Raw genomic sequence first — 27,160 nt, 5'->3', positions numbered from 1 at the left:
TTTGTAGGGTGTTAATTATAAAAAAACAAGAAAAACGTGTTATCTAGGACATATTTACAGAGGAGAAAAATACAACTTCCTACGACTTATAATGGAAGGGAAAGTGGAAGGAAGAAGTCTAGGAAGAAGAAAGTACTCCTGGTTGAAGAAGGTAAGAGACTGGACAGGCATGGACACACATTCGCTACTAAGAACAGCTCAAGATAGAGAGCAATTTGCTGTAGTTATAGCCAACCTTCAGTAATGGAGAAGGCACCTTAAGAAGAAGAGTGTTAGAGAAATAAAGTAATAATTGAAAAACAACTTGTTTATGAGGTATTGGTGGACTATGTTCTCGAATTGGATGATTTGGTTGTTCATGGTTTGATTCTATTATTTATTCGTCTATTTCGCTTTGTGTTTCCAAGTGCTCTTGAATTCAAAGTCTCTAAAAATACGGCGACAAAATTAGGGACCAGTCCAGTTATTCGGAAACAATTGCAAGATATTTCCATCGTCGCAGCTCTGTTATAAGAAAAATTACATTAAATACTGCTTTTTGCGAAATAATAGTTTTAGTAAACAGGTCGAAGTCTATTTACGTGAAGTGGTGACAGTTATACACCATGCAAACTTTTTCATTTGTATTAAAATCTACTAAAATCATTAAATAAGTAATAAAATTATTTTATTGTTTTAAACATATTATTGAAATTTTTAAAATACAGAAAACATTGTATACAGCTTCGTGTTAGTCTACAGAACAGGCTACATTTTTATAATAAACCTATAAAATAAATTTCATATGTTTATAATTTAAAGTTTTCCAGTGTGCACTTTTACAAATTTCAAACTGGTTTCACAAAGTTTTTTTGTCAGTATGCTCTGTTGAATGCCTTCTCAAATTTCCTGCATCACTAAATTGCTTAAAACAAATTTCACAGTTGTTTTTCTCCAGTGTGCAATCTCATATGTTTTTTCATATTACTTTGTTGAGAAAACTCCTTAAAACAAATTTCACACTGGTAAGGTTTGACTCTAGTGTGCACTTTCGAATGATTTTTCAAACTACTTGTATCACTAAATTTCTTAAAACAAATTTCACAGTTGTGAGGTTTTTCTCCAGTATGTGATCGCATATGTCCTTTCATATTACCTAGTTGAGAAAATTGCTTAGAACAAATGTTACACTGGTATGGTTTTTCTCCAGTGTGCAGTCTCAAATGTTTTTTCAAACTTCCTGTTACAGTAAAGTGTTTAAAACAAATATCACACTTGTATTGTTTTCCCCCAGTGTGAAATCTCATATGTTGTTTCATATTACCTAGTTGAGAAAACTGCTTAAAACAAATTTCACACTTGTAAGGTTTTTCTCCAGTGTGCAATCTCAAATGTTTTTTCAAATCACTTGATTGAATAAACTGCTTAAAACAAATTTCACACTTGTATGGTTTTTCTCCAGTATGCACTCTCAAATGTGATTTCAAATGATTGGCAATAGTAAACTGCTTAGAACAAATTTCACACTTGTAAGGTTTTACTCCAGTATGCACTCTCATATGTTGTTTCATATTACCTAGATGGGAAAACTGCTTAAAACAAATTTCACACTTGTAAGGTTTTTCTCCAGTATGCACTCTCATATGTTGTTTCATATTACCTAGTTGAGAAAACTGCTTAAAACAAATTTCACACTTGTGGGGTTTTTCTCCAGTGTGCTTTTTTATATGTTGTTTCAAATAACGTGACAAACAAATTTCACAATTGTATAGTCGTTCTTTAGTCTGAACTTGTATATGTTTATTTGAATTATTTTTTTGAGAACAATGTTTAGAACAAATAGAATTTTTTAATGTGGTTTCCCCAGAGTTTGGAATTATTTGCTGTTCTTTATTGCATAAATGTTCAGGTAATGTTCTCATCATTTTCTTTTCCAACAATTTCTTCTGAGAAAAACCTAAAATTAAAACAAAAATAGAAATGATTATGTAGAAACTACACGATAAAATAAAAAGTAACAAAACTTAATAGGAATTAATGTACCAATAAATAAAATAACACCATAATAAAATGTCATGTCACCCCAATACAGTTTTCACTAATTTAGTATTAAATAATATTTTTAATAGTAATAAACTCATTTTTTCTAATAGATATATATGAAATCCAATTAATTACTCCCATTACATCACACATTAACAGGACTATCATATATTTGATTTATCTTTGATGTCATGCATATTTTCAAAAAATTGGAAAGAAAGGCATTATTTTACTAATGCATAAATCAGGGATAAAGAAAATATGAAAAATTAGAATGGTATTTCTAAACAATCAGTTATTTCAAAACTTTTTAGTAAAGAAGGGACATATACTCCGACTATACAAACTAACTTGTCAATTATGTATATGAAAAACATTTATTTATTGTTGCAGAAACTTTCTATCATAGATTTTAATAGGATAAAGATGATAAGCAAAGAGTGAAGCTTTTTAATTATGTATCTGAGATTTTTGAAGATTTAAAAGGAGTCACTATGTGGACAATTTGAATGTAATTATAATTTCGAATTGTTTCTAATGCCCTGTGTCCGATTCTTTTCGATCAACAATGATAAAATAAAATGTTGTGGAGTAAAATATAGTGTTATTGACAGCTACTGAATTATTACACTTTAGTTGTTGTTGAGGTAAAAATTTATAATAGACTGTCCCAAACTAGCCCCGAAGCTATATTTATCTCACTAAAATGCTATGATTCACCAAATAAGTGTATTTGGCTTTTGAAAGCTGACAAATATAATTTGAATCGAGGAAATAATTGCAAGCATTTCCTCAAAACCTATTAGTCAATCTATAGTTTGCAGGAAGTTGAACAAACTGTAATTAAGCTATTTAAGCTATAAAAAATAGTTATAAAAAAATATATAACTATAAAAAATAGTTTCACACAGCAGCATTGAACTGTGCATTTAGTCTGAACATTGGTCTGACCTAAGATTTTCTTCTGAGATTATGATTTTGTGGTGTCTGTTCACTGGATCATGATGGGAAGCAAACCATAGCTTGTGATAGCTGTACAACTAAACTTATCTGTTAGGAAGATTGTTAAGAAGAAACCAGCATACCAAAGAATAAGATTGTGTCTCTAAAAAGCAACAACACTAAGAACACATCCAGTGCTATTTACTGTGAATTCCAGCAATGCATAGACAGTCGAGTCGTCAGAGACGAAAATGCCACTGAGCATCTAAAAATCATACGAACAAGCTGACTTTTGCCGAGAATCTTAATTTTGAGACCCCAAAAAGATGCAAAAAGGTTTCCCACGTTTACCCCTGGGCTTTAAATGCAGTTAAATATTGTAAATTATTCAACAGCACTTTCCACATCTTGTCTATTAGGACCTTCTTATTATTAGGTGCGAATGGTTAACCCCCTACAATAACACTTGTAAATCATAAATTGTAAATTTCCAAAGAAGATTTATTGTATATGCATTTAATTACTATCTTTAATATAATTAAAATCTATGATTTTTTATATAATTTCAATGCATTTCTATATTATGGGAGACTATGAAAAAAATGAAGATATGGCAATTCTGACACCATTTAAGCTTATGTTAAATGTCAAATATAAGTTTGGTTATGATGGGTTCTCTAAACTAATCATTGCCCCGTATTTCAGACTAAATAAGCTGAGAATAGCCGGAGCCCCAGCCAAACATTACTTAAGTTGGGGGGAGTGCATGGTTGTCGAGAGCTCTCTGGGTCTGACAGACCCAGATTATAGTAGCTGAGGGTTAATGGGTATACTTATACTCTTGTAGTTTACTTACCTCTTGGATTTGATGGTATTTCTTTAAATGACTTAAGTTTGTGTTCGTCTTGTTCTATTTCAGTCTTTATGCGGATTTTCCTTAAGGCTACATAATTAAATGTATCATGTGTACTTTCTCTTAGAGGTTCCTGTTTAATTTCAATTTTACAAATATCCAAAGCATCATCATCAAAAGCTTTACAATATATTCCTGCTTGACACGTCGCATCACTAAGTTCTTGTTTTACTTCCATTTGTTTAATCTTTGGCCACAGGTTAATGGAGCTTTGGTTTTGTTTATCAATCGCAAATAATTCAACAAAAAATTAAAAAATAAATAAAACCAAAGCTGACATCAGTGTCAACATCGTAAGTCCCATACAACGAGTAGGGAGAGTTTCCAGTGCCGAATACGGTTGGAAGCTCAACTAAAACATTTGGCCTCAACATTGACGGTGCATTGACAAAGAAAAAGTTGGTCCGAGAGGGGAGAAAAACTTAATTCTATGCCAAAAAATATATTCTTTCTGTCCGAAAATGTATATGTTACTGGTAAATCGCGAATATCGGATACTAGAATTATCAGGATAGTTAGAATTATACCCCAGTTAGAATACCCAAGCATAGTGGATAAAGCTATATATTTGTAAATATTTCGTTGTATTATGGACTAGCGGACCCGACAGACTTCGTTCTGTCCAATAGATTTGGAATATGGCAGTTTATTTCTTTAATTCTCCTGAACAGAACCGTCACCATGATGATAGGGCGGTGTGTGAGGGTCAGCTTGGGTGACCTAAACCGTATTCATTTTACAAATTTCCAATTGTCAATAGAACCACGTGTAAGCCAAACAGGGTCGTACTGATGTACGACCTATGTATCATATGATTTTTAAAAATATTTACTTTTGAAACTGGTAGTGTAAGAATTTCTTGAAATTTAATCATTATATCACAATTAAACTAAACTCTAAAAAATAACACGACCAGTAAATAACTTAACAATAACTATAACATAAATATAACACAATATATTAACTTAAATCAACACGATACAATTTGAATTTAAAATGTTGGCAAGTTTGGATCTGTAACATGAGAATATGTCTGGCTTAAGGTAATAAATTATATTTAATAGCCTCTTGACGAATGAGACGGCGAATATCAACACGTGCTCATATTTACAGATGGGAATTTGCTAAACGAATGTACTTTAAGTATCTTCGCTTCCACGAACTTTGGCCCTTTTAGATCCACTAAAAACCCCGACTGGGATAAGAGGAGAACTTACGGTTCAAACCTGATTGAAAAATAATCTAAAGGGATGGTGGGAACCTAAAGGTAACACATATTTATAAAGTGGGTGCTTCAATAACAAAACAGAGATAATTATTTATTATTATTATTACCATAGGGTTAATAACCGATGTAATAAAGAATAATGAAATAAAACGTATATAAGCACTTTCAGTAATCGCTTTATTGTAAATCAAGTAAATCATAATTATTAACAAAAATCTGCTTTATTTTTATTGTAGTGCTTTATCATAAATGTACAATGTTTTTTTTTTTTGATTACCTGGTGAATATACAAACAAATCTGATGGTGTTCCAACACGAGAACAGGCAACATGTGAGAAACATGGGTTTTCTAGATTAATACCACAAACACCTAATGATTGCCCCTGGGACTTATTTATGGTCATAGCAAAAGCAAGCCGCATTGGAAACTGTAGTAGTTTAAATTCAAATGGTACATCAGTCGGAATCATTGGTATGCTTGGTATAAAAACGCCTTCTTCTTTATAATTTCTGAGGGGGAGCCGTATAACTGGCTACCTACACTCGAGGGTTGGAAATTCTTTTGATTCCAAGCCTTACTTCAAAGGACTTTTGAATGGATGTATCTCCATAGGTTTGGTTCTTCAGTGACCGTTGAAGGATAAGGATTAGGGATGGTTGGAACAGGGGTTTTTCAACAACTGTTACAAGCTGTTTCAGTTCCAAAAATTATCTATTTCAAAAAAACTGCTTCAGTTCCAAACTGTTCCAACTCTAACACTGTGTTATGTACGGGTTGCTTCAGTACCGGTTCGGTTTGTTCCAGAAAGGTTGTTGTGTTAACAATAGACTTGAATAGACCATTGTATTTGTGGTTGTATGTTTTGAAAGTTTAAAGTCTTGTCGCAAGTCGCAGTAGAATTAAATTTTAGATAGTTTTATCAAAGAATATAGACTAGTCTATATTCTTTGGTTTTATTGCCGGTTTAATACCTACGTGTTATTTTCCTTTTAAGTAAAATATTCTTTTATGATGAGTTCGAATTCTTTATTGAAAATGAAAAGTGTATCAAGGCAGAATAAAAGTAGGCCAGTTTGGAACTTTTTTACCATAGTTGACAACACGATTGCGAAGTGTAATATGTGTCAGTTACAAATGTCGTATAAATCATCAATAACAAACATAAAAAACATATTGAAAGAAAGCATCCAACTGTGAACATTCCACAGAAATCTGTTATGTGTGTAAGTAGTGACATTGGAAATATATCAAACGTTGTGGACAGCGCCAGTGTTGTCATCACTACCACTACTAGCTGCGATTCACAGCAGTCAAGTATACACTGGTCTCCTGGTCTGTTGTGTGATAAAAACTGTTATATTGGAACAGGAAAACTTATTGATCAATATCTGTTCCAACCTGTTCCAAATAAAAACCTGTTTCGAAAAGAACAGATCCTGTTCCAAAGTGGCATCTCTAATAAGGATTGTTAATTTGAGCAAATATAGCTTCAGAGAAATAAAATCACTAAGTTTATCGACTTATAATTAAATATTTTTAGATAGGGAGGCCCAACACGACCGTAGCGTATTATACAATCTCAAAAAATTCTTTCTTTATAACACGTGAAAGAGAAAACCGTATGTATAAAAAAAATGCCCGATTTCGGCGTAGAGAAATATTTTATATATGAATTGAGAGTGTTTTGAAATGCGATGCCTCAAGGGCGGTGTGTGAGAACGAACTGAACGGATAATACTACTTGATGCGTAAAAGTGAAGATAACTCCTCTTTTATTTAGATGTGAAAACTATTTAAGAGGTTATGGCGCCAATGAGTCGGGTGTCCCGAGCAAACTTGATAAAGTGACTATTTTACTTCTACACTAAGAAAGGTCTAAAAATTACATTTTTATTTTATATTTTAAAAACAATATGTTCATGTCTGGAACAATTTCCTTTCAGTATAGTTGCTTCTATCACGTTGTTCAATATTTTTTTATCGCTAACCGTGTACCGTTGCAAGACGCGGTTGGTTGATATTTCTCAACATTATAACTAATGATCCAACCTTTAATTGAAGATTGTGAGGTGGCAATCCTGGTAAATCCAGCGAATTTAAAAATTCAGGCGGATAGTAGACGACATCATCTTGGTTAGTAGCCGAATCAACTAATTTATATATCCTCAATTCGCCTGTAATTTTGAAATTTAATTCATTTACATCCCATCAAATTTTGGGTAGTATATATTTAAAAAATTTATTTTAGTTGTTATAATTTAACATAACTATTTATTATAATGTTGCAGATAAATAAATATTGATTGTCGGTAATTCGCAAAGTTCTATTTTATTTACTATTTAGTTTGTTTACTATTAATATTGGCTATGAGTACGTGCGCTTGGTTGTATAGTAACTTCCAGCCACTTTTAGTCTGTCAAAAAGTAACTAACTTCGCAAAAAAAATAATTACTAAATTCACTAGACATTTCGGACTGGGAATAGCGAACCGAGTATACTAACTATTCTGATGTTTTGGCAACGCTGTGGGGTTCTGACGTAGTAAATCTTGAATGACATGCAATCTTGAATGATTATTAAATAAAACTGTTTTTCTTTAGGTCTCAATATTTCGCTAATTATTTATTAGTATCATCAGGAGAAAACTACAATACGATTTTGAATAAAAATAAAAAAAAAACGATGTTAAAAATTATTTACTTACATACATATTTAGAGTACTTTAAACATTTTCATGGAAATGTAGTATTTATTTTCTTTACATTGTAACGAAATATTTTGCCTACCTCAGGGTAAGATTATGGGGTAGAAAATTGGGGACAGAAACTATGGGGGCGAAGATAGGGCAAGCAAAACAAACGATACGTATGCGAACGGCACTCAGGGGATTGCTGGAGAGCTGGGGTCGTGGATAAGTTGAAATAAATGGGTTGGATTGGGGTATCTACACAAAGAATGAAATAAAGGGGTACTTACTCAAATCTCCTGGACAACTGAACAATTAAGACAACAAGAAAGGGCTTCTAGCTATTTTACAGGAAAGGACGCTGCTTCGAAGAATCCTAAACTTGCTGGATTTAGGAAAAATATCCTAAAATAAAAATATACATAAAGGGTCAGGAGATTTCTAAAATAAATAAAAAATGGATCAGAGAAACAAATCAAAACGTTTATTTTTGTCTCATACAAACAGTTATCAACACATAAATGGCATAAAAAATATACTATATAAATAGTTGCCAAATACAGAATAAAAAAAAAACTTACATGTGTCCGTTTACAAACTCCAGGTGTTGGAGATACTACAAAAACTTACAAATGTTACCGCACAGAGATTAACCTTTTTTTAAAACAAACAAAACAAATAAATATTGAAACAAATAAAGCTATCTGTCATATGTTAACATTAAAAAAAAAACAATTAAAATGACAGCTAAGTTAAACCATAAAATTTACAATTTATTATTTATTACAAATCCTTTAAATTTCAATGAAAGCAATTATTAATAATTATCAAAAAAGAGTCTGTCTTTACTTTAAAATTTAAAATGTTAATTGTTACCTTAATTTCACTTGTTTTCACTTAACTTCAAAAAAAACTTGCTACTTTCTTTGGGATTGGAGCTGCAAAGGACAAAACTCTCAACTCGAACAAAAAGAAAACATTTCCATACGCCGGCAGGAACGATTGAAACAGGAACTTGGTGGAGGAAATCAAGCTGACGACGGGGACATCCTATATACTCATTTTATAAAATTTCTTCAGTGCCGGTGCACAAATCTTATAGTGATTACTCTGTTTTAAACTGCCATATTGCAAAGAGTATTATCACCTTAACCGGTCTTAAAACATAACACAAAGAAATTGTATCGACTCGCGATTCCTAATTACTCAAAACATCTTTTCTGTCTCAGATCTATCGCTTGACTCCCTGATGCCTTACATTTTACAAATTTCAACGCAAAATAAATTTCCCTTTACGTCTCACAGCTAGTTTTTGCCTACAAACTTAAAACAAACAATCTACCCTTTTTTGACCTCGTTCTTAGCAACGAACCGACAAAAAAACTTCTTGATTATTTACTTTTAAATTGGTTAACTGGAAATTTTTTACCTCACAATACATACAGAGAATAGGGGAATATTAATGTAAACAAAGATAAAAAAAATATTCTCAGTTAATACGTCTTAGAAAAACCGTATACCTGACTTGCAATATTATATTAGGGGACTCGAATGTAAACAAATGACAAAAACAACTGAATACCAAAACTTGATATTTAGAATCTCAACTTAAAATGACATAATACATTGATCGTTTTAAAATTCATTTGCAAACAGAAAAACGAAAATATTCCACCAAGTTTAAAACGCTACAACATTGAACTATGTAGTTAAACATCTTCTTTCTATTCTGCCAATGACCGTTTCTGTAGCATTCATGTTATTTCTTATAGATTCGTTGCTCCTTCTTTCCAGCCTTGATGTTCTAGCACTTCTTCTCAAATAATCCAAAAGTTGTATTTATTGGAAAAATATCTCTTAACATTTTCTTAAAAGAATTAGGATTTAAATACGAAGAGGACAATAATAGAAGAGACAAATATTTGGAAACTCTGAACACGGATGGAACGTTGATTTATTTAACGGGGAATAAAACAATTTCCTGGCAAGACCAAAAAGGTAATAGTGATGTAAACCAGAAGAGTATGATGGTAAACGTTTTATAATTGTTCACGCTGGTTCTTCAAAAGAATTTGTTACCGAAGCATGTTTTTTATGTTGCTCAAAATCTAAAGTAGCTGATTATCATGGGGAAATGAACAATGAAATGTTCACTAAATGGATAAAATGAATTATTACCTGCTTGACGTTGATGAGTTACTAAGAGAACACAGCCATGAAGTGTTGAGACTACTTCATCACTGTGCATTTCAACACCATGGAATTAATTTTGAATTGAATCAGTTGTAATTTACATATTACAATAAGTATATTGCTAGAGATGGACATTTGGATTCAGTGCTGTTTTAAATATGTGGAAAGAGGCACTAAACCAATGGTGAAAAATGTGTGAAACATGAAATTATTAAAAAGTGGTATATCCAAAATATATATATATATATATATATATATATATATATATATATATATATATACATCTAGCGGTTAATGTAAGCTCCGTTCTAAAACGGTATTATACTAACTCCAGTAGAATATACACCGTGTATTTTATTATCTAAGTAGCGCTTTATGTAGACTCCGACCAACACGTAGGATTAAGTGGACTCCACAAAAGTATAAACCATTTTTGGGATCCGTATTTACGATATTGCATATACTTCTAAACTCCTGTGATGTTGCCAATAATTGTATTAGTAGTAGATTTTCAAATTTTACAGCAGATACCTTCTGGAACTTGAAATTTATTTAAATATCTATCAATTTAATCATGGAGGAATTTAAGGACTATTTGGCTAATTTATGTAGTTAAATATAAATTGTTAACCGCCATATACCTTTATTTTACTTTTTAGTTTTAATAAGCAAGGCGGTAATTTATATTACTTTTATATATTTTCAAACATAAGAAAGTGTGTATTATAAACTTGGAAAAGCGAAAATCTCCGTTTTTATTAATTAGTATTTTTTATTAAAATGCATTGGCACTAAAACATTTAGTACCTACATGTACATATATCAAATAGAGTAATCGTGTACCAGTTTCTGAAATTAGAAGCCCCTTCGGTATGATTATAAAGTTTGTTACCACAAAAAATCTACTAGCATACACAGAGATGAGAGAGACCTACACAGAAGAAGATTTATTTTTAGCGAATGACAGGGCCATTTATGTAGCCAACCATTGGAAATACAAAATTTAAAGCTGTTGGTGTTCCGGACACGGAAAGTAAAGTAAGTACAAAAAGGGGTAAAAGTAAAATGAAAAAAAAAAACTAAAATACTTATATAACATGTAGACCTGAAAGTGCGCCGGAGGGTTTGAAATAAGAATTTACCTAAGGAATGAAATAAGAATTTACCTAATATAAAACAGATCTGAAAGAGAATAAAAAACAGATCAAAGAATTAATAGAGATTAAGTACATCCTTAAGTAACATATCTCAAATCCGCCTGCAGTTTTTTTGGGTAGATTGAGTAGCTCGACAGAACTGTTGCCGGTTCCAAGCCCAAATAAAGGAGGAGGGGGTCTACAGCCAGTTTCGCACCCTACTGATAGACTTTAAAACCATACAGCTCATAGAAACAGAATTATGCCTCGGGACAGGAATGATTTCATTACGACGACTAACGGGAGAAAGAGGACAACAAATTTGTGGTAAACGAGAAATACACTTCGCATCGGTGCTTTGAACGTAAAGTCTCTACAAGAGAGCAGAAAATTACAAAAGAGCTTGTAGAAAAAAAAATATAGACATGTGTGCGTTAAAAGATACAAAGAAAAAAGGAAAAGGGTCAAATTATTATAGATGACCATCTCATGATTTACAGTGGTGTTGCCAAAGAAACCAGAGCCAAAGAAGGAGTCGCTCTGTTAGTACACAAAAATTTTTTACACCAAATATAAAAATAGTAAGTGTAAAAATTATACTGGATGTTAAACCTCTGCATGTGGTAGCAATTCACTTCCAGAGAACAACAAAGATACCACCACAAGGGAAAACTTCTAGGAACACCTTCAGACTGTAATAAACGAGACCCCAAATGATAAATATATAATCATTATGGGTGATTTTAACGCCCGTGTTGGCAATGATTTAGTTCCAGCCATAAAACAGCGATATAACGAAAATATCAGAAATGAAAACGGAAACCTTCTAACGGACCTCTGCAGCAAAAACCAGATACGTAATAATAATACATTTTTCCCTCACAAAGAACAATACAAATACATTTTTGAAAACAGTAGAGGACAAAGATCTATTATAGACTATATTCTGTTGAATAGATAGCACTAACATCAGCAGAAATAGGAAGCGATCACAAATTGGTATTGTGCCGAATAAAAACACATATATGTGATAACAAAACACCGAAATACACCACAAAGATAAAAGTCGAAAGCTTACAGGATGACTCGACAAGATACCTATTCCAGAAAAGAAGAACCGAGAAAAACAGAAATACATATATCACAGAAAGTGATGGAGTCGAAGAAAGCTGAACAATACTTAAGTCTAATATCTTAGCCTCGGCCAAGAAAGTTCTCGGTAAAAGAAATATAAGTAAAGTGAAGGAAAAATGTAAAGAAAACAAAAAGGCTTACCTGAAATACATGTCAACCAAAACACAAGAGGCATAACATAATTACAAGACAATTAGAAACGTAACACATGCACTTATAAGAAAAATAAAAAATGGTCACTGGGAACGTTTTTCGAAAGAAATGGAACATAAGTTTTCTCGTCTGCAAAAGGAAATATAGCGCTTCATCAGACGTCAAAGAACGGAGGTAAAGTAACTAATAGAACTAAAATACATAAAAAATGATACGTGGATTGACTACCTAAAAAAGCTATATACAGGAGAAGAACAAACGACGCTAGAACCGGAAATATCAGAAATTACAACATATAAAGAACTTAATATAAATGTACAGGAAGTTTGGAAAATACTTGAAAACCTGAGGAACAGAAAAGCAGCAGGTCAAGACGAGATACCAAACGAATACTGAAATATTGTGGAGCAGCAATGACAGAACAATTAACAATATTAATTAATAAAATTATAAAACACAATAAAATGCCGGAAGAATGGAGAAGGAGCGAACTAACTCTACTATATAAAAAAGGAGATAAAAACAGACAAAAAACTACAGAAGTATAAACTTGTTAAATACTACGCTAAAACTTACAACTAAAATTTTACAAGTGCTAATTAATCACAATATAAGTTTAGCAGATGAACAACCGGGTTTTTTAAGTGGTAGATCGTGTACAGATGCAAAATTCGTTATAAAGCAAATTACTGAGAAATCACTGAAGTATAATAGACTAGCATTTCTGTGTCTGATTGACCTAAAGAAAGCGTTTGACAGAGTAAGACTGAAAGATGTAATCCATCTTCTGTATAATAGAGAAGCTCTCCTAAATATTATAAAAACTATCGAAAACATCGACCAAAACAACAAAATTGAAGTCAGAATAGAGGGACAACTTACAGAACCTATAGAAATAGGCAGCAGAATAAGACAAGGGGATTCGTTGAGATTGAGCCCCATGCTCTTCAATTTGATCATGGATCAAATCATCAAAAGCGTTAACAAACGAAGAGGATACAGAATGGGAAACAAAGAAATTAAAATACTCCGTTACGTAGATGACGCAATATTAATAGCCCAAGATGAAGATAGTCTGCAAAGATTGGTCCACAAATTTAACATAAGAGCAAAAGAATTTAATATGACAATCTCATCTCAGAAAACTAAAACCATAGTAGTCAGCACAGGACCACAGATGTAAAATAGAAATTGATGGCATTAGCAGAAACAAGACCCGACACAGCCACAACGCAAAGAATAATGGACGCGGCAGAGATGAGAGTACTGAGAAGAATTACAGGAAATACTCTGAGAAATCGAAAAGAAAATGTAACGTATAGTGTATAAATGAATGGATACAAAATAGAAAAAAAGAATGGAATAACCACATAGGTAATGGAAATAAAATACCTGGCATTATGAATTTATTATGACAATTTCATCTCAGAAAACTAAAACAATAGTAGTCAGCAAAGAACCAACTAGATGTAAAATAAAAATTGATGGCATCAGTATTGAACAAATAATGAAAATAATATACTTGAACTTTATTTAACTGTAGTTTTGAAATTTTAAACTTTCTAGTGGGTATCTTTATGTCTTTATTACCAATTGTTATTAACATGCGTTTACACAACGTTATAACGTTGTGTATTATAAAAGTATTCTATTTCTTTTTATCGTAGTAAGTCATTACTCAGACAAAATATTTTGGTGTCTTATAGTATTGGTAACTTGATTCTGTAATAAAATTCATGGCAGACGACAAGCGGTTTCATAACCACTAAACATATCTATTTCTTTATTATTTCCGTATATATTATGTGTTACAGATATGATATTATGTTCGGTCTAATTGTTTTAAAAACTTTGTCGCTTGTATAAGCTTTAACTTTAATAATAATTTTATAGACCTTAATCATTTAGAAGTAAATGTATATATAATTTTTTTTCTGTCACTTGGTTTAAATATAGTTCTTATTATATATATGAGCAGAAAATAACACTTATTTCAGTTCGTACGATTTGCGGTAATTTATTTAATATTAATTCTGGAATTTCACGTTTATACTCAGTTTCTGTTGTTCCGCTTATTTATCTGAGAGATGTTACTTTTTTTTCTTGTTATTATTTCTCTTTATAAGCAATTTTACTTGTTCATTGGTGGAATAATACCTCTATGGAAGGTTATCACTTCATTTTTTGCGCGATCATCCGATACTTCTTCTGCCGATTCGTGACTTATCTCTTCCAATTTTGACGTCACGGGTCTCCTCCATTCTGCTTATGTAATTATTCCATTCTTTTTTTCTATTTTGTGTAAATTCATTTATACACTTTACGTTACATTTTCTTCTAATGTCTTCACTTCTCTTTTGATTTCTCAGCGTATTTCCTATAATTGTTCTCAGTACTCTCATCTCTGCCGTTTCCATTATTCTTTGCGTTGTGGCTGTGCCGGGTCTTGTTTCTGAAGCATATGTCATTATTTGTCTTACACTGGCTTTATAAATTGATATCATCTCAGTGTTAATGTGTCTGTTTAGCCATATAGTGTTATTAAGGCATCCTGCCAGTCTATTTGCTTTTAGTACTTGATCTCTCATTTCTTTGTCCAGGTCTCTATTAAGTTTTTTCTAATTCCACACTAATAGTCTCCTATTTGATAGTTCACCTATTCACTCAATCGTTATAGGTTTATCAGAAAAAAATCTGTATATCCTAATAATTAATATATAGCTTATACCGCTATAGTTTGTGCACTACATTTTATCATCCCTTTTGTGTATGGGTATGCTTTTCAGCAAGTTGGTACTTGCTCTTACTTTTAAATTGACAGGTTAGCTGTTTAACTGCCTATACTGAACTTTCTTCTTCATATTGCAAATATATATAAAAATTAATAAAAACCACTCTGACATACCATTGACTGAAATATTGGAGACCCTATATTATTCAATCAATGGAAATACTAAGATCACACGGGGGGAATATATGGGTTATTTCTGGTTTCGTCATAATTTACACTAGTAAGTAAGTAAGTTCGTGTAACCTTCTGGCCAAGGTCTAGTGTTAGGGTTTTCAGGTCGCGCAAGCGCCCCTAACATGACTTAACGACTACTTTCGTAGCCGGGACCGACGGCTTTACGTACTCTCCGAAGCACGGTGGCAGCGCAGTTAAATTAGAAATTGAAAATTTTGTTGGTGCCAGGATTCAAACCCGGGCCCTCCAGCTTGTTAAACCAGTAACACAGCCACTGAGCTACGGCTGCCCACATAATTTACACTGAAAATACTAACAAGAGAGTGCTCTCACTTCCACATGTTAAAATTGATATATAGTACCAACAGATGCTAGTTATATACATCAGTACTAATAAAATGGAAACTATTAAATTAATATCAATTTCATTTAATCAAACGTACTAACCTTAAACATGGTCATTTAAGGAAACACCTCAAAAATATTGACAAAAAATTAAAAATAGCTTAAGCGTTATACAAGTAACAGAGCAGCAAAGCTCACAGCATGAGAATATTGCCTCGTACTTTTATATAGCAATTTGTTCTCACAATTTTATAGTTTTTTGAAAAATGAACTCGATTAGAAGATTAAAACGTCAAACAAAATGTAAAAACCTATTCATATTTTGTGATACAAAATCTTCAATTTCGATATTGAATATTCTTAATAAATGTATAATCTAATATTTAAGCCTGTTTATGTTTTACAGACTTGGAAAACACTAAACAGACAAATATTTATTCCTTTATGTACTAGGTTCTAAAAAAAGTGTACTCAAAACAAATAAATATTATCTACCAAGTGTTTTATTCCAGTTTCATATGAAAGCACCAGATATTAGATATGTATTATAAATTTCGTCATAGGTGCAAATTTGAGATAAAAACCAAATGATAGAGCATATAGTGAAATATAAATATCTTAGAATACCTGTATCGAGCGAGGATAAGATAAGGTTATTGATGAGGAAAAAAAGACCTATCGCTGAGGAAGTGAAAAAGTAATTGGCAAACGCAAATGAAATATGCATTACAATCTATCATGATACACATATATTCGTACTGCAGAAACAAGACAATTAATAAACACGTTAAGGGAATCTTAATAATAAGCAAAATTTAACTTTTAATACACAGAAGAAATAATGATATGCAGAAGAAACACAAATTAAAAAACGTTATCCACTTATTGTACGCAAGAGAGATACCTCTAGGAAAAATCAAAACGACCGAAAATATATACCAAAATAACACAATAAAAGTAAAAGTAGAAGAAGAACCAACCGACCCTAATAAAGCTGACAATGGGATAAGGCAGGGATATTTCCTGAGTCCTCTATTGTTCAACCTGATTATGGATGAAATAATAAAAAAGTAAAAACTAAAAAAAGATACCAAATGGAAGAAAAACAAATTAAAATTGCTGTGCAAACGACGCAATACTACTCTTTCAAAATGAAGATGATTTACAACGTGTGCTGCACCAATTTCATATAACTGCCAGAAAATTTAACATGTTAATTTCCCCAAAAGAGACAAAATTCATGGTTACAACAGCAAATTTACTAAGATGTTAATTGGAGCTGAAAGGTCAGATAATAGAACAAGTGATGGAGTTTAAATATCTAGCCATCACATTATCTAGCTACGGAAAGCTCGAAACTGAAGTGGAAGATCCAGTGAATAGAGCAAACAGAGCCGCAGGCTGACTAAATGAAACAATATGAAGCAATAAAACTATCGGGAAAGAAACGAAAGGCAGAATTTACAAAACAGTCATCAGACCAATGACATACGCGGCAGAAACAAGACCTGACACAGAGAGGACAAAAAGGATATTAGAAACAGCAGAGATGAAAACACTTAGAAAAATTGATGGTAAGCCACTATGGGACAGAGCTAGAAGTACAGATATACGACGTAGATGCAAGATGGAGAAGATCAAGAACTGGTTAAGAAATAGAAGAGTAGAATGGAACGATCATATAAGCCGAATGACAACAAATAGAGTAGTAAAGATGGCAAGAGACGGTCAACCCGTAGGAAGACGATCAGTAGGAAGATCACGAAAACGATGGAACGGCAACTTACTGGAGGCACATTGAAAAATGACAGTCATGTCTATATAAATAGAAGAAGAAGAAGAAAAAGATACACAGGATAAACATTAAAATTGCTGCAAGAAAGATAAAATAAATCAGTCATATTAATGTAGAATAGCAGAGGACAGAGTGTTTAGAGAAAATAATGAATCAGTCATATTAATGTAGAATAGTAGAGGAAAGAGTATTTGTCATAGCTTTGGACAAGTGCCCAATTAAAAAAAGAACACAGGTCGTTCAAAAAAGACGGAACTCTAAAAAGAAAATAGAATAGATTTAAAAAAATAAAAGCATAAAGATGTCTTTTCCTACTTTTTTAATATTGAAAATACGTAAATAGAACATTGAATTAAAATGTAATCTTTGATAATCTCTGATAAACCCATCACCTGAACAGTGGCACCGATATATGTAGTTGAAATTGTTTACACTTATTTTAACTGTTTATTTTGTTATTATCTAGATATGAGTTGCGACCGATATCACAAACTTATTTATTTTTCACAAAGAGGCTCTTTAATACCTAAAATTATTACTATACAAATCTGATTCGAAATATCGTCAAAAAGTAATACACGGCATGTAAAATTTAAATTTTTAATAAAAATTAAAAGATTATGCATTACTTATGGGATTCAAAGAACGCGCGTTAAGGAAGATTGAAGTACTAATAAGATCACCGCAATCGGGCATACCCCGGGTAATGATTAATTAATTAATCGGCTAATTCTTCAGTCACCCCTTTAATATGATTTTGTCAAATTGGTCCTTTTTAGAACCAACTATTCTAATAACATATGTCTATAACTGTTAAGGGTATATCTAGAGATCAAGAAACTTTACTTTACTTAAACTTATCAGACATATGAGCTAAACACGAATGTAACTTATCTCTAGTGCAGGAAACACATATAGGGTCTAACCTAGGGTATTTGGTATATAGCTGATCGCTGAAAACCAGATCATAGATATAGACATGCTATTTCTGTCGCAAAAGAAGCAAAGAATAACTTAAAGTAAGAAAGGACAAAACCAGTCAGCCGAGAGAACATTTTAACGATGTTGAGCTTGGATCCACCATCTACATATTTAATGAAAAATAATACAACTACCGACATTGAGGATCTGAGCACAAAGCTTATTACGAAACCTGGACCAAAAACACTCTACAATGGCTTATCCTCATGATGAACAACTGTATTCAAATTATGGAGATAGCCAAAATTTAGAGACAAGCCAAAGTTGTTACCTTGCTTAAACTTGGCAAAAAAAAAGACGGGTACGAAAAATATCCGGTATCAGGGGTGGTATTTATCAACCAATTTAAGACACCTTAAATTACAGAATATTTCTCCAAAAACTATATGATATCCCCTTAGATAACAAGCTCACTTACATTGTCTGCGTATGCCAACATAAGAGAATATTTTTTGTATCACTCACTGGTAAGAGTAGCAGATGAAGAACGGTCTCGCTTGGGGTAGCATAAAGGCACCTACACTGTATAACATTTACACAAACAAACGATCCATACCGGTAGATACTAGGACTTCTATTATATAGACGAGACACCTATTATTGCACAATAAAAATAAACTATGAATAAATTTTCAGCCAAAACCCCTGAAAAACTCGTGGGTGCTCCTTCAATTTCCTCAACATAGACGTTTTCACAAAACTGAACATCCAATCTTGTCATAAAATCATTGAACTGTAGACTTCCTATAAATTCCTTGAAAATAGTTTGTATCACACCGGGTCAGTCATAGATTATTGTTTAAAACTAAAAGGTAAATTGAGGACCAGAAATAATATTCTTCGCAAGCTTGTCAGCTAAAAATGAGGCGCACGTCCTTCCGCCCTTAAAACATAGACGCTTGTACTATATGCTTCTGCTGCCAAATATACCTTGTTAGACAAATTAACCATTCTTTCTTTTTGTGCACACTACTACCCATTTTAACACAAAAATATCTATTGTAGCACTTAACCATATTTATTTTGAGATAACCTTCTATCGAGATATCACATGTAGTACACAAATAAGACCAGAACTAAAATATTAAAAAAGTTTTATACAATATATCGCAGAAGATTGAATAAAATAAAAGTAGTTTTTATTAATCAGATGCTTACATAAAATGTACAAAGACACTCACGTAAACAAAATATATTACGAAATTTCTGTAATTAAAAAAAACATCAAGTCCGGCATTGAACTAATAAAATTATATTAAATGAAAAAACAACATCTTTAAAAATACAGAAAAAATAAAATTTTCTATGCAAGCGAACATTCCATTCAATAATAAGCCCAAATCCTTTTGTATCTTCATACCTGTTTTTTAAAGAACCAGTTACATTTTAGTACGTAGTTATACCAGGTAATATGATATCCTCTGTTACACAGTGTTATGCGTATGACATTCCACTGTCTACAAACAGTAGATAAAAATAAGGAGCCCATATAAACCGTTCAGGGTATATGTTGAAAATATACGGTATAATCGCACAGTTGCCAAACTCTCAGAGCTTAGTTAAACCGATAAACGTATGGTTCAAATATACAATGAAGAAGATCTGAACGACCCCTATAATATATACACGTGAACTAAGCGATATACATTTATGATACAGGGGTAATTACGGGCTCCAAAAAATTTTGATAAATTATTAAACTCTACATGCTGATGAATCGACTGAACCAATATTACGGAATTGTCAAGTGAGCTCCGTATATCGGTATCCACTTGACCACGGAGCTCAATTGAACCTGAATTTTAACATGGGCGGAGTTCACTTAATGCCGTAGATATATATATATATATATATATATATATATATATATATATATATATATATATATATATATATATATATACAGTTGACATTAATATTAAACCAGTCGTAATATACACTGCTAATATGAGTAGCTCAGATTCTGACAGTGAAGAAATATTAAATTTATGATTGTATACCATGCTTAAATAAATATTTAAAATAAATTGTTTTTACCCAGCTCAAAAGTTTTCTATTTTTCAATTTATTATATATAGATTTATTTGAATTGTGTTGTGTTAATTTTTGTATGTACATTTTTTTACAGTATAAAAAATAGACAAAACTTAATTGAAACACTCAGAATTTTGCATACTGGTTTAAATAATATACAAAATAATACAAGGCACAACAAAAATAAAATCAAAAGAATAGTATGTAAAAAATTAAACACACTGTTTGTGCCTTAAATTTTTGGAACACGTGAAATAAATTATAACATTAAACATTGCAATACAGCGCTATCTGTTAATTACTTACAACATCTCAAGTAAGTTTTACTGGCATCTATAGAAAACTTGTGAAACTCAAAAGTAATTACAACCAATAACATACAATTAAAAATAATAAGTCATCTATGGAAATAAAAATATCCTGTTTTTTAAGATTGCACCAAACAATACACTTAAACAAAATTTAATTACAATCAGTTCATTGGTTTTGGAGATTGGCATAAACGAACATTGTATCACAAGACTTTCATATATAAAGATATGCCTGTTTAAAACAATTTTCCCTTTTTCCTTTAGTTTAGCTTTAGTCACTCTATGTCTAATTGTTCTGTGGCCTTCCTCTTTTCTGATATTTTGTTGGTCAGTTGCCAGTTCATTATTTGCTTAGAGAATCTTGTTTCTGACACACTGCACGTGTCCATATCATGTCCAATTTTTTTTCTCAATATCAGAGTTAACGATTCCTTTAATATCCCACCATATCCTTAATGGTACCATTTCTTGAAACCTTGACTGATGATCTGATTACATTAATTCCAATAGGTTTTTCTTATATTTCCCTGTTAGCCTCCAAGATCTATACACTGAACTGCTTTTTCTTAAAATTTTGTAATATATTACATTCTCTTTTGTTTATTTCATTGATTACTAACGGGACAGAAAATTACTTTTTTTCGCTTCTGTTATCCTTCTTTCTATTTATTTGTTGTCCATTCCAGTTGAGTTGAAATTGAGTCTCAGATAACAGTGTATTACCATTATTTGGACTTAGATCATTACCTTCTAAACCACTACAAAGTCATTTGGATGTAGAGCTTCAACCTCTAGTATAGATTTTATATTCTAGTAATCCATTAAAAATTGTAACAGATTTTTTTTTCATTTGAACAGTCCTTTGTTTATAAAGTTATGCTTTGGTATATCTCCATGTCAACAATAGGTGAATACCAAATCTGGTAGTTTTTATAAGTTATGGTACAGTTACTCCTCCAGCTAATACTAAATATATCCATTATGGATATCTAACAATGGATTTTCATTACAATAAAGTTTCTCAAACATGCAATTGCATGTGTATACTCAAATTATATTTTTGAGAAAACATCTGGCAACAAATTTCACATTTATAAGGTTTTTCTCCAGTGTGCACCCTAAAATGTCTTTTCAAATCAGATGCTCGAGTAAACTGCTTAAAACAAATTTCACAATTGGAAGATTTTTCTCCAGTATGCACTGTCAAATGTTTTTTCAAATTAAAAGCTTCAGTATAATGCTTAAAACAAATTTCACACTTGTAAGGCTTTTCTCCTGTGTGCACTCCTGAATGACTTTTCAAATAAGATTCTCTAGAAAACTGCTTAAAACAAATTTTACAAGTGTATGGTTTTTCTTCAGTATGCACTCTCAAATGTCTTCTTAAATTAGAAGATTCAGTATAGAGCTTAAAACAAATCTCACACTTAAATGGCTTTTCTCCAGTGTGCGATCTGATATGGCATTTCAAATGACCAGCTTGGGTGAACCTTTTTAAACAAATTTCACACTTGTAGGGTTTTTCTCCAGTGTGAACTTTGATATGTCGATTTAAAAACCTTTTGCTAGCAAACTGCTTAAAACAAATATCACACTTGTAAGGCTTTTCTCCAGTGTGTGATCTGATATGATGTCTTAAATGACTTGCTTGAGTAAATTGATTAGAACAAATTTCACACATATAAGGCTTTTCTCCAGTGTGCATTCTCAAATGCTTTTTCAAATTTCCTGCATCACTAAACTCCTTAATACAAATTTCACACTTGTAAGGCTTTTCTCCAGTGTGGAGTCTCAAATGTCTTTCCAATGTATAAGAACAAGAGAACTGCTTAAAACAAATTTTACACTTGTAGGGGCTTTCTCCAGTGTGCATTCTCAAGTGCTTTTTCAAACCCCCTGCTTCAGTAAACTGCTTAAAACATATTTCACACTCATAAGGTTTTTCTCCAGTATGAGTTCGCAAATGGCTCTCCAAATGATTTTTCCGAGAAAATTGCTTAAAACAAATTTCACATTTGTGAAGTGCTTCTCCAGTCTGAACATTTGAATAAGTATTTAAATAATTTTTGTTAGTACAAGAATTGTTTAACATTGTTTCTCCAGAGTGTGAACTTATTTGATTTTCTTCACTGCATGAATCTTCAGATAAAGTTTTAATGCTTTCCATTCTGCTCTTCTGCTCATAAGACAATCCTAAAATAAAAAAAAAAACTATAAAAAGTTGTTTATGTCGAAGTTACAGGGTAAAAAAAGGTAATAAAACTTAATATCAAAAAATGTAAAACTTTACAGCAATATCTGAAACCATGAAGGTCACTCAGGTAGCAAATCAAAATCAGAAAAATCATACAAACTTGTAAAAGTTTAAAATATGAAAAAGACAGACTATTTGAAACTACTTTAAATCTTACATGTAGGAAAAGTACTTAAAAATTTAAAAATTGCTATAAAAGTAAGTTCTATCTACAATTTTTATTGCTTCTCTCACCTAAGTTATCTTCACCTGGTTCATTTTTCAAGTCTATATGATCCAGCGATGTAAATAGCTGACTTTCAATATATTTTTGGCCACCTTCAACAAACTCTTCCTTAATTTTGGGTTTTAGTTCGATTCCTAAGAAATTATGGTAATTATTTAGTAAGCCGGAACGCCTCAAAAATGCCAAATTTTTTGTGGACTTGGCCGAAAAAGTGAAAAAAACCTCAAATTTTAATCAATAATAATAATCAATATCAATTAATCATTGAAATATCAATTACATCACATTGGTTACCACTAATTGTTATTGTTAGTCTTACCTGAGTTATCTTCTGGTTCATTCTTCAAGTTCAATTCTCCAATATCTGTTGAGGATAACTGACTTCCTATATATCTTTCATTATAATCAACAAACTCTTCCTTAATCTCAACTTTAAACTCCATAGCTAGCATATAAAGTAAACAAAAATCAATGAATATAACACTACAACATATAGGAGTCTATTGTGTGCATTAATAATAATAATCAGAGTATATATGACCACTGACCAAAAATGGGTGTATACACCACAGACCACTAATAGCTATTATTAAAATAATTGTTCCATTGTTCAATCAACACATCCAATGACGTCTAATATAACGTCATTGTAGGACGATTTTCACATTTGGTCCCATTGAAGATAGCTATAATTGAGCTGTCAATTAAAGTTCATAGAACGAAATGTTGGTTCTTGACTGTGTTGCCATGTTTTTTTAATAAATCGGGAAATAGCATGTGATTTATAATTAATAAAAATCCAATAGAACGTTAACAAACTAACAGTAAAAAAGAAATTCTTTCAAAAAATAATAAGAATAGTATTCAGGTACTTTCCACAGATATCTGGTGACCATCTGTAACAATCTGTCAACTAGTGGTTTGAGGATTGCCAAATCTATCAGCTTATGATCAAACGCAAATGCCAAAAAATGTTGTAATAATTTACTTCAATTAATATGATAACTGCAATTTATATGAGAAGAAACGAGTATTTATTCGTTCGTGTTGTATATAAAAAAATTGCATAATTCATATAATAATATAATAAAAATGTGTTTTTGAAAGCTTCTCTATTTGTAATTGAAGCCTACAACATATACATTATAAAGACATGACAACACAGTCAACCGTCAAAAATTTGTTTTGTGAATTTAATTCACAGCTCCTTTGTAGCTATCTTCAATGGAACCAAATGTGAAAATCGTCCGTCATTGTATACTGCACTAAAGAAGTAAATGAAGTAAATCAACTTATTTGTAATTTAGGTGTGAGTGAGCTGGTCAACTGTCAACCATCAATTTTTTTGCCACGGATTACTCAACATAGTGATAACTCACCTAAAGTCGACTTCACACTACACGATTTTATCATATGAGATTTGATTCCTCGTTTCTATGATGTTTTAAAAAATCGTGTTTATACTGAATGATGGCCGGCAACAGGAGAGAGAATGAATACAAGAAAATAGTGTAGAATATTTTTCAAATAATTTTAAACTGTTTGTCCTTGTTCTAGTGTAGTGTTATGTACAATTTATGTTTAAATTCATGTTTATTACATTCTGCGCTTGCTGGATAGCCCAAATTTGACGAAATGCCCCTGATGATGCTGTAGAAAGAGAAAATACTTGGGCAAGATTTGATTATTAAAATTGTGCTCGATATTTGCCTTTAATTTTTCAAAGAATTTGTAAAAATTGCGTTAGGCTTTCACGGCCATCGTCTAACTTATTAAACTGTTTATTCGGGCTGTTGGGCCGTTGTCTTCTGTTGAGATAAGTTCTCGACGTTTCGCCAACACTAGGGGTTGGCATCTTCTGGAGATGTTGATGCTTCGCTTGTAAGCAGAAACTGACGACGCGTTGTACTACGGAGGCAATATTTATAATTCCCACTCGCCTCCCCTCCACTGGTTTCGGCTTGAGGGGGCGTGTCGTTGTTTATAGTAGCTTTTCTATCTCCGTGTTTGGCGGGAAGGGCGTTTGTGGATTTTAATACTGGTATCCATGTTTTGTTGATTTTTAGTCCTTCTTCTATCCTATTGAAATTGTTTGGGTGCTTGTATATTTCCACCGCTTCCCGATATAACCGTGGGTAGTACTGTGAAGTTTTGTCCAGCATCTGTGTTTCTTCAAATAGTATTCGATGTTCTCCGCTTCCCAAAGCGTGTTCGGCAACGGCAGATTTGTCGATATGTCCTAAACGACAATGGCTTTTATGTTCATTTATCCTGGTGTTGGTGTGTCTTTTTGTGGTTCCCACATATACCATTCCACATGTGCATGGTATTCGGTATACTCCGGCCGTTGCTAATGGGTCGCGTTTGTCTTTTACCGATCTTAAACAATCCTTGATCTTCTTTGTAGGTCTGAAGATGGTCTTTATGTTGGCTTTCTTGAGTATTCGCCCAATTCTGTCCGTTACCCCCGATATATAGGGCAAGAACGCTTTCCCTTTACATTCTGTTTCTTCGTCCCTTCTTCTAGATACGTTGTTCATCGCCTTGTGTATTTCTCTTCTGGTGTACCCATTAGAGGTGAGCGCTTTTTCAATATAAAGAAGTTCACTTTGGAGATGTTGTGGTTCACAAATTCTCTTCGCCCTCTCTGCCAAAGTTTTGATGATACCTTGTTTTTGGCTAGGATGATGATTTGAGTTCCTGTTTAGGTATCTGTCTGTGTGTGTAGGTTTTCGATACACTTTATGTCCTAAGTGACCTTCCTTTCGATTTACTAATACATCCAGGAACGCTAGTTGTTGAGCTTTTTCTGTTTCCATCGTAAATTGAATATTTGGATATGTATATCCAAATATTCAATTTACGATGGAAACAGAAAAAGCTCAACAACTAGCGTTCCTGGATGTATTAGTAAATCGAAAGGAAGGTCACTTAGGACATAAAGTGTATCGAAAACCTACACACACAGACAGATACCTAAACAGGAACTCAAATCATCATCCTAGCCAAAAACAAGGTATCATCAAAACTTTGGCAGAGAGGGCGAAGAGAATTTGTGAACCACAACATCTCCAAAGTGAACTTCTTTATATTGAAAAAGCGCTCACCTCTAATGGGTACACCAGAAGAGAAATACACAAGGCGATGAACAACGTATCTAGAAGAAGGGACGAAGAAACAGAATGTAAAGGGAAAGCGTTCTTGCCCTATATATCGGGGGTAACGGACAGAATTGGGCGAATACTCAAGAAAGCCAACATAAAGACCATCTTCAGACCTACAAAGAAGATCAAGGATTGTTTAAGATCGGTAAAAGACAAACGCGACCCATTAGCAACGGCCGGAGTATACCGAATACCATGCACATGTGGAATGGTATATGTGGGAACCACAAAAAGACACACCAACACCAGGATAAATGAACATAAAAGCCATTGTCGTTTAGGACATATCGACAAATCTGCCGTTGCCGAACACGCTTTGGGAAGCGGAGAACATCGAATACTATTTGAAGAAACACAGATGCTGGACAAAACTTCACAGTACTACCCACGGTTATATCGGGAAGCGGTGGAAATATACAAGCACCCAAACAATTTCAATAGGATAGAAGAAGGACTAAAAATCAACAAAACATGGATACCAGTATTAAAATCCACAAACGCCCTTCCCGCCAAACACGGAGATAGAAAAGCTACTATAAACAACGACACGCCCCCTCAAGCCGAAACCAGTGGAGGGGAGGCGAGTGGGAATTATAAATATTGCCTCCGTAGTACAACGCGTCGTCAGTTTCTGCTTACAAGCGAAGCATCAACATCTCCAGAAGATGCCAACCCC

General features: G+C 32.5%; 2 protein-coding genes across 2 annotated transcripts; both read right to left on the bottom strand.

The window, feature by feature from the left end:
* Nucleotides 1-650: 650 nt before the first annotated feature.
* On the bottom strand, nucleotides 651-4,149 carry LOC140443544 (uncharacterized). Its single transcript, XM_072534860.1, has 2 exons — nucleotides 3,821-4,149; nucleotides 651-1,936 (listed from the first exon to the last, which is right to left on the bottom strand). The coding sequence occupies exons 1-2, from the start codon at nucleotides 4,053-4,055 to the stop codon at nucleotides 918-920; spliced, it is 1,254 nt and encodes a 417-aa protein (XP_072390961.1). The 5' UTR covers nucleotides 4,056-4,149; the 3' UTR covers nucleotides 651-917.
* Nucleotides 4,150-19,116: 14,967 nt separating this feature from the next.
* On the bottom strand, nucleotides 19,117-24,298 carry LOC140443524 (uncharacterized). The gene is made up of 3 exons (XM_072534842.1): nucleotides 23,640-24,298; nucleotides 23,329-23,454; nucleotides 19,117-23,033 (listed from the first exon to the last, which is right to left on the bottom strand). The coding sequence occupies exons 1-3, from the start codon at nucleotides 23,770-23,772 to the stop codon at nucleotides 21,862-21,864; spliced, it is 1,431 nt and encodes a 476-aa protein (XP_072390943.1). The 5' UTR covers nucleotides 23,773-24,298; the 3' UTR covers nucleotides 19,117-21,861.
* Nucleotides 24,299-27,160: the final 2,862 nt, after the last annotated feature.

This window comes from Diabrotica undecimpunctata, chromosome 1, assembly GCF_040954645.1.
Source record: "Diabrotica undecimpunctata isolate CICGRU chromosome 1, icDiaUnde3, whole genome shotgun sequence".
NCBI lineage: Eukaryota > Metazoa > Arthropoda > Insecta > Coleoptera > Chrysomelidae > Diabrotica > Diabrotica undecimpunctata.
Note: the sequence above shows the minus strand (reverse complement) of the source record. Positions and strands in the feature narration are given on the sequence as shown.

Excerpts from the sequence above, each read along its gene's own strand:
- LOC140443544 (XM_072534860.1), bottom strand. The coding sequence starts at position 4,055 with ATGGAAGTAAAACAAGAACTTAGTGATGCGACGTGTCAAGCAGGAATA. Across the intron at positions 1,937-3,820 it reads AATACCATCAAATCCAAGAG|GTTTTTCTCAGAAGAAATTG; the intron begins GTAAGTAAACTA and ends TTTTAATTTTAG.
- LOC140443524 (XM_072534842.1), bottom strand. The coding sequence starts at position 23,772 with ATGCTAGCTATGGAGTTTAAAGTTGAGATTAAGGAAGAGTTTGTTGAT. Across the intron at positions 23,455-23,639 it reads TGAACCAGAAGATAACTCAG|GAATCGAACTAAAACCCAAA; the intron begins GTAAGACTAACA and ends ATAATTTCTTAG. Across the intron at positions 23,034-23,328 it reads ACCAGGTGAAGATAACTTAG|GATTGTCTTATGAGCAGAAG; the intron begins GTGAGAGAAGCA and ends TTTTTATTTTAG.